Source organism: Papilio polytes, unplaced genomic scaffold (genome assembly GCF_000836215.1).
Source record: "Papilio polytes unplaced genomic scaffold, Ppol_1.0 DF824381.1, whole genome shotgun sequence".
NCBI lineage: Eukaryota > Metazoa > Arthropoda > Insecta > Lepidoptera > Papilionidae > Papilio > Papilio polytes.
Genome location: NW_013524823.1, coordinates 7,423 through 16,155, shown reverse-complemented (window position 1 = coordinate 16,155; position 8,733 = coordinate 7,423). Strand labels below are relative to the sequence as shown.

The window sequence follows — 8,733 nt, the reverse complement described above, 5'->3', positions numbered from 1 at the left end:
TTACAAAATTTTGCACTACCGCGGGTACTTGTGAAAAAATTATACGCGCATCGACGACGTCTGTAAAGACTCGCTGACAGCAAGCGACTGACCTGACTGACTGACTGACTGACTGAGTTAAACCAGTAGTAATACATCTTAATTAATTTCTCTTAACACAGACAATCTTATCTTTAACGTTTGAGGAAATAGGAAAATTAAAATTACTGGATATATATAAGAATATGAAATTGATTCGTCAATTTACAAATCTCTTCGTTTTAAAACTTACATAAAAATGTTTTAAATCTGAATTTTTAATGTTATTAAATTACAAATATATATGTGTATATTTTTTAATTACCAGCAATGTAAGTCCATAGAACATTCATAACGGATGTCGCCAACACGTTTTGGGGATCGCAGGGTTTTCCGCGGTACCTCTTAAAGCATTTCAATATACTCATCATCTCATTTTGAATCTCTTTCTCCATTTTAGATTTTCCAAAGCCAACACTCCTTAACTGTTTTACCGCAAACAATCTTTGCTCTCTCCACAAAGGGCCATCAGCAAATGTTATACCTATGGATAACAATCATCAAATAAATTGGAAGTACTGACTCATAATTGTTAGTATAAAAAATGCTGCGTTTTCTAATACAAATATGTTATTACTGTTTTTGAACTTGCTAATATTAGGAACTGTCAAATGTATTTGAATTATGTGGCATTTTACAGTTCAATAATTTAAAATTTAATAGAAATAATTAGTCAACCTATTATAACGATTGTCGCTAATAGTCGATGCTTTCGTAATCTGGGATTTATATTTGGAGAAATTATTACCCAATCTCTTTCCAAGACAACGCAGTCTTATAAAAAAGTTATCTGGCCTGCCTTCGAATTCCTTCTCCGTGAACACTTGTCGAATATTTTTCTCTCCGTATACAACAACAACCAGTTCCATTCCCATTTTTAGGCCCAGGACAGAAGTTGAGAATTCCTTCGCCAAAGCTGAGAGAGCCTTCCATTGTGAACCATGTTGGATAGTCAACTCGTTTACAACATTGCTGCATCCTAAATATGGTATCCATTTCGGGCCTGTAACAAATACATTGAATGAAACAAAAAACAACCAAACTTGAAGTAAAAAAGCAGACTTAAAGAAACTGGGAAAGGTATCAATAGACGAAAGAAAAAATGTATTTGAAGATCATCTGTAAGTAAATTATTTCATCATCATCTCCTTCCTTACCCTACTCCCTTTATTCTCCACAACATATCTCTATCATACGTCACCTCAGTCATCACTGTCTTTTGATCATGTCACCTTTCACGCAATCCATCCATCTCTTTCTTGGTCTACCTCTACCGGTGTACCCTTCCACACTCAAAGCTAACTGTCTCCTTGTAACATGCAATTCATCCCTCCTCGTAACATGCACATACTAGGCTAACCTTTTACTCCTTACCTTCTCTACCACTGGTGCTACTCTCAAACTTCCTCTAATATACTCATTTCGTATCTTATCCATTTTTGTTACCCTACACATCCAACTTTCATCCTTTCTCGTCGTAAGTAAATTACTTATTACTCAAAAATAAGCAACTACATTAAATAAAACAAAAACTAGTTGTTCATTTGATAATATTAAGGGCCGCTGTAAGCTTTGTAGCTATATAATATACCGTTCCAAGAACCAAATGAGTTTTTACTTGTCATAGATTAAATCGTTTAGGCTACAGAAGTAATGTCAGTTGAGCAATTACTAAGTGTGCTGGTGTTATTAGTAACTTATATAAAAATATTTTAGTGCATTTCACATAATGGTGTAAATTGAAAATAAGATATAAAATCAAGTAAATTACGTTATGACACCTTGTAAAAGGTGATAAAAGAGCACGCCGTTAAATAACCACAGTCCATATGCAAGCGCAATAATAAACATCATAATCATTCCCTCTTTCTTGCAGAAATAATTATAATGACATTTTTAATTACCTATAGATCTTAGTTACTCTAATTACTTAGGATAAAACTTAACATTCTAACCTGAAACTAAACTAATACACAAGTGTTTAGTCTTGCTTTGATTCCTATAAGGTTATATATACGAGTAGGTGCAAACCACTTGATTTTTAGTTGTGCAACTCAACAATTGAATTCGCTGCGAAACAATCGACAATCGCACAACAGTTTTGTCAAAGATATGCGCCTGCTCCAATGATGAAATTTTCGTCAAAAGTAAAAAAAAATATACCTCTTTTTAATTTACAAGGACCATATGGCGGGTAGTATATTTGGAACTAACAGTACCATCTAATTTTTACCAACGAGGGAGAGACAACAGTAAGGATAAATGTCGCCATCTTTAAAATTTCATAATTCCAGAAAAAAATATCATGTGTGCTGGTTTAACACGTAGTTTATTTGCTGACTACGATTACTCTTTATTATTAATTTTATACAAAAAGTATAAAGCTTATCTCGTCTTTGCTTTAATACTAAAGCTGAATCAATTTGTGAATATGCAATAATTTAATTGGTAAACAGTTATTACGGATGCTTAGATGATAAGTTGCAAATTATTTTCATAGTAGCTTTCGCCTACGACTTCGTCCGCGTGGAATTAAAAAAGTGAATAGCCTATGTGTTCTTCCAGACTATCTTCTACATCGAAATTCCTTCAGGCGTTTAGGCTACAAACTCTAACAAACATCCATCCATCTAAACTTTTGAATTTATAATATTAGTATGATAATATTAATAAGAAAGATAGTTTGGTTTTGTTTGCAACATCGGAGAATTTAGAAAGAAGTTAAGGTTTTTTTGCTTACTGGTAACCCCAACTCTACCCCTGTCAATGTCAAAAAAGTGCCATAAGATTCTCGTAGCTCTATAATGTAGTTTAAAATCAAATAAAGAAAATGTTTATGACAGAAACTACAATGGTTTTCGAGGATCATTCATTGAATATTTCGCAAACAGTGCTTTTAGTAAAACCACTTTACGCGTACAAAGAGCAAAAAATATTTTCCATATTTTCAATAAAATTCGCTGAAGTATCACCGTCAATGCAAAAAATAAAAGCTTTTGATAATTGAATTATAATACTCATAAAAAGGCTTTATTATTTTTTTCTTTTTATAAAAAGGAGTTAAAAACAAAAGGTAAATGATTTTTTATGTCATTGTTTTCTTCGGAGACAGTTTTAGAAATATATAAAATGTAAACAGACAAATTGGTAACCTCCTTCTTTTGGGAAGTCTGTTATAAAGACAGATTAATGGACGAAATTAACGTTCGTCAATTTTTTAATCGGTATTACAACTTAATTTCTACTAAAACATGCCTACATATATCTGTTTTTTATTTAAGAATAAAATGGGTGGGTTTTTTAAAAATCGCTTCGACAATACCAACCCTCAGAAAAGAAATAGAATGACCGGACAACGATTTGATAATGTAAAAAAATATTGTGTATGAAAATGCATATAGTAAATACTTTGTTCCTTTTTTGTGAAATGTATTATCACAGAAGATGTGATGATCGTTATAAAGGTTCACGAGTTTGCATATTTTTTGTAAACCAGCTCTTGCCTGCGACTTTATCCACGCACTATAAACCAAAAAAAATACCCTATAGTATGCCCATCTGTCAGATACCCTTCAGGGAAAGTCAGGTCGAAATCGCTCCAGTCATTTCGGAGATAACCCGGAACAAACACGGTATACGGACAGACAGATAGACAAAAAAAAAATGCTATTTTCGCTATCAGCAACACATCATCTTCGAAATTTTTCTTTAGATGTTACAAACAGACACTTCAATTTTGTTATATGTATATAAGAGATATAGACAGAAGAATCTTTATAATGATGACGTTGACAAATTAATTACTCGTATTTTCAATTATGAGCTTACAAGAGCCGCGTTGATCTAGTTTTTTGTTTATTTTACAATCGTAAAATCATTACTTTACAATCGCTGAAGACAAGAATTTGCATAGCTTTCTACATAACATGATTATGTTAACAGGGTATGGGACGCTGTCAACTGAGACTTGAATTAACTACTGACCACAACCACTGCACAATACGTATGGTTAATAATGTAGAACACCGGACTTGTCAAGCCATTGTAGCGAAATGGCATTTACTGTGTTATGACGTCATTCATACGTGGTTAATTAAACGCATTGAATTATAAATGTATTTTTGCTTTCTAATAGGGTCACCTGATCATTATTTTTTTTCATCATTTTGTATGTTTAATGTTTCGCTTTGTATACGTTTTTATGTAATGTAACACCTTTATGAATTTATGAGTCTGCATTTTACGTATTATAAAAAGATAGTAAGCATTTGTAACGTATTTAAATTAAATTCCGACTAGCTGACCCGACAGACGTTGTCTCGTTTTTACTAATATTGTATACAGATATTCGGCTTTTTACATATTTATACATGATACTGCACAACTTCCTAGTTTCTTTATAAGAACCTGACAAAAATAATTAGCAAAGTTGCAACAGTTCACACAACCAGGAGAAATTGAGATACGTTTTTTTATTATCTTACTGTTATAAATGAAAATGTTAGGATGGATGGATTAAATAAAATACTCCTAGTATTTGTAGAACATGTTAAAAAAAACACATGGGCTACTAAAATCGTTTTTTTTTTCGCGTCTTAAGCGACATTTGGTAACTATTATGTATAAAATTATGTTGATACCGAACTACAAAATTAAATCCTAAAGCGACAATTTAAAAAATAACGTTTTTTTTTATCTTACGTAATCTGTGAAGAATATGTTAAGATGTTTTTGTATTTCAAAATTGAATTGAAAGGTGAATTGATTATTAAAAAAAATCTGTTAACGTACAGACAAATTAAGAACCTCCTTTTTTGTTGACGGTAAAAAAATATCGATTTGAGCAATGACATTTCGTACAAAAATTATTTTGAATTGTAGTGATCATTTTCTAGTTTCAAAGATGTTTTGTTATATTTTTTTAACTATAAAAGCTACGTACTAATCAATAAAAACTCATTTTTCCTTATGCGAGTTATGTGACAATTATTTATTTATTGTTCGCGTTGTAATAATTGACACACAATACTGTTAGATTAGACAAAATAAATGCTTTATTTCTATACCATTTCATGCTAAAATAAATTGGACCGTACAATAATTCCCAATGGCATTGTTGTTCTAAATTTAACTTGACAATTTGTGTTCAGCGGGCCATTTGTCATGTGGTATGCTATAATAGAATCAATACTCGAAAATATTTCCAAACACTCTACTCAATAAAAAACTTCTTTCCAAAAACTAAAACTGAACTTCAGTTTACTTTTACTTATACGATTTTGCACTTTTTTTAGACAATTTTATAAACTCCATACAGACTTAAACTGCAAATTATACATACCTGGCGGATAGTTTTTAGGTTTGATGACACTTTTAAAAATAACAATAATTATTATTATCAAAAGCAAAATAAATGATAGTGGAATCATTGCGTAAACTGACGTAAATGCGCGCGCGTCTATTTTACGATTGACAGACCGAGTGTCCACGTGTTACCACTTGAGACGACTACCGACTGACTGATCGTTACTGATCCAGTCCGATCCCTTTTAAACGATCCTTATAATCTTTATGGATAAAGTCGAATACATCAAATAAAGAGGACGAGGACAATATAGACGCCTAACGGTTATCAAATGTATTGCGTTTGCATTTATAGACGACGGAAAGTTATAAAATATATCCTCATTATCCTTATCTATTTTAAATGTTTTTTGTTCATTGAAAATTGCTAATATTACATTTATTTTCTTTAGAACTTCATACTGAATACTTGTTAATGATACTGACGCCGCACGTCAATTAAAATGTCTTCATAGAAATTGTCACCAATTATTATGTTGACGTCACACGTGTATTTTATTTTTATTCAGATCTTAGTAGCAGATATTCTGCTCTACACCATAGAAAAGGGGTGACGGACATTTATGCGAAAGTGCCATTTTTAAAGATATAATTAATGCGATCTTAGATGTACCATCGAATAATTTTGACTACGAATTGAAGTAGGTAATTTTTTTTACCGTTTTTATGAATTTCGACGTACCCAAAATTTTATGTCGTGTGCCACTTTTGGCACGAGTGCCAGTGGTTCGCTACCCCTGCCATAGAGTAACAAAGTCTACTGATAGCTTGGTTAAAGGTGCGATTTTACAGTACATGATACATACAATACCATATCATGATACTTTATTGGGTTGTAACGGACTTACGGAACCTCCCTTCGCAATCGTGCCTCTGCAGCCGCTAACCTTCGCATCTGCTTCAAAGGCCTCCGTTATAACCTTACTATAGATACACATATACGACACAGAGTTGTTGAAGCCCAGTGCTACTTTTTGTTCCAACCGCTTTAGAAATACTACCCACTTCTTTATTCTATACGTTAATAGATTCAGAGACTTGCCTGTCGAGTTAAATTTCTTGGGAAAAGTTGGTAACAACATGGGACTACAGTTACTGAACACATGGGTCTATCTGTGGTCGTCATTTGTTTCGCGTCTGTAACCTCAATTTTCTGTAATCAAGGATTTAAAACTGTAAAGTCGAACAATAGATCGTCCTGAAATACTAAAACAAAGAGAGTGGGAGTCAAAATGAAGTTGTAATTGTATATTAATAACTTGCAGTATTAACCGACAACAACAAAGGTTGTAATTCAGTTGAAAATCACTTCGAAATGTTCGTTACAATGCTGTTGTCCAACTTCTGCAAGTCCGAAATAATTCACAATTGCAGATGGCACTTTTCAAGTTTGAAACGAGACGTTATCAACAGCTAAAGTTACCTCAGAAACTGTTGAATACAAATTATAGTTACTGAATTGATTTAAAGATTTAACAAACAATCCATGCAATGAATAATATTAGGAATACTAATAAGCGAAGAATACATACATATGCGTCTCTATCGAGATCCTGGACACTACTGTAAATAAGTTTCTTTTTATTAACATCACAAAAAAACATCACACTACTTTAACTACCCATAGTTGTATTACTTGTAAGTTTTTTTTTATTATGTACTGGCTTTCGCCCACGACTTCGTCCCGGTGGAATTTAAGATAGCAAAAGTAAGAAGCATATGTGTTCTTTTAGAGTTTCTTCTACGTCTTTATCTAATTTCATCGAAATCTGTTTAGCCGTTTAGGCTACAAACTCTAACAAGAAGCAACAATCCATCGAAAATTTCGCAATTATAATATTAGGAAGAAAGAACGAGGTGTGATTTTTTACGTTGGAGAAACAGAACTGAGCTTTATTTTGTGAGTTATGTTATTGTAAGTTAATTAATAAAAAAAAACCTTCAGGGTAAAGCTTGTAAAAGATTCTACCTATTGTTAATTTCCCGATAATACTTTAGTAACAAGAAAGGCTGTTGTATAGAAGAAATATGGTTCAAGGTGGTAACAGGCAAGATAATCGCTCGCCTCTAAACACACGGTAATGCTTTATAGCTCCACTTTAATAAGCGAGCAATTCTCTTAAATAACCTCGAATACTCCAGTATTATAAATACTATAAAGTGTAACACATACATATAATAAAATTAGTGTCTGTTTGTAATATGAAAAGAAATATTCCTGATTTTGGGAAGATGATGCATTTGAGTTGCTGATAACGAAAATCGCCTTAAAAAAACCTTTTGTCTGTCCGTCTGTCCGCAAGCCGCGTTTGTTCCGGGTAACCTCCAAAACAGTTGGACCGATTTCGACTGGAGTTTCTCTAAAGGGTAGCTGACATAGACGGGCATATTACGGGCTAGTTTGTATCTTCATATTGTGTGGACAAAGTCGCGGACAAAAGGTAATATTTTTATCAAAATGTACTATGAAAGAAGAAAACATACAACGGGAATTATAGTTAACATAACAGAAATCTTTGTGATTAAATTAAAATTAAGATATTAGAAGAATAATATAAGAAGAACATGAGAAGATAAAAAAGTTAAGACCAATAATTAACATCAACTTCTTACAGTGTATGTTTAGGTCGTATTGTAAAACAAAAGGCATTATATTACACAGCAGTATGCTTCCAGGAAAGTTTTACTAAAAGCATTTAATTGCAGTGGCAAAATGATCGCTATGCAAAGTAGGAAAAAGAGACAGAACGAGCGACAATGCGCCGTTACATTAAGTTTAACAATGCGAGATAAAATGTTGAAAAGAAACAAAGGTATACCACGTTCACACTATCCTTTTAATGCTACGCTATTCTTAATAGCATATTTCATTAAATGAACAAACCAGAAGAAGTCAAAGAAACTGTCATGCTAATATTATAAATGCGAAAGTTTAGATGGATGAATGGATTGCGATAAAATTTGGTATAGTAGTAGAGATAGAAGAACACAAAAGCGTCGCTTTTGTTTTTTTTTAATCCCACGCCACCGGATTCGCCAGCGAAAGCTAGTCGTTGACATTTTTAATCTCATATTCATGTTTAAATGTAACAACCAATTGTAACTATGAATACCACACATTTACGCGAGCAAGATACGTTTTAAAATGAAAACCGAATCACGAAGTAATTCTCCAAAAGTATAGTAACAATAAAAATACTTTAGGATAATAGAGTAGTTCCTTTTTGACCGACTTCCCAAAAGAAGGAGGTACTCAATTCGTCTGTATGTTTTTTTTTTTTTTTTTTTTTT

At 32.5% G+C, this 8,733-nt stretch overlaps 1 protein-coding gene across 3 annotated transcripts in view; it reads right to left on the bottom strand.

Moving 5' to 3' along the window:
• Nucleotides 1-8,733, bottom strand: part of LOC106099313 (probable cytochrome P450 305a1) — a 26,011-nt gene that overhangs the window by 10,613 nt on the left and 6,665 nt on the right. Inside the window, exons 1-3 of one of the 3 annotated variants that reach the window (XM_013277837.1) lie at nt 5,420-5,750; nt 878-1,081; nt 344-562 (exon numbers count right to left, since the gene is read on the bottom strand). In XM_013277837.1, the coding sequence (XP_013133291.1) occupies nt 344-562; nt 878-1,081; nt 5,420-5,507 (511 nt within the window). In that variant the 5' untranslated portion in view covers nt 5,508-5,750. Of the gene's footprint in view, nt 1-343; nt 563-826; nt 1,082-5,419; nt 5,751-8,733 lie in introns of those variants that run through there. The other 2 variants (XM_013277828.1, XM_013277845.1) reach the window with 2 other exon arrangements.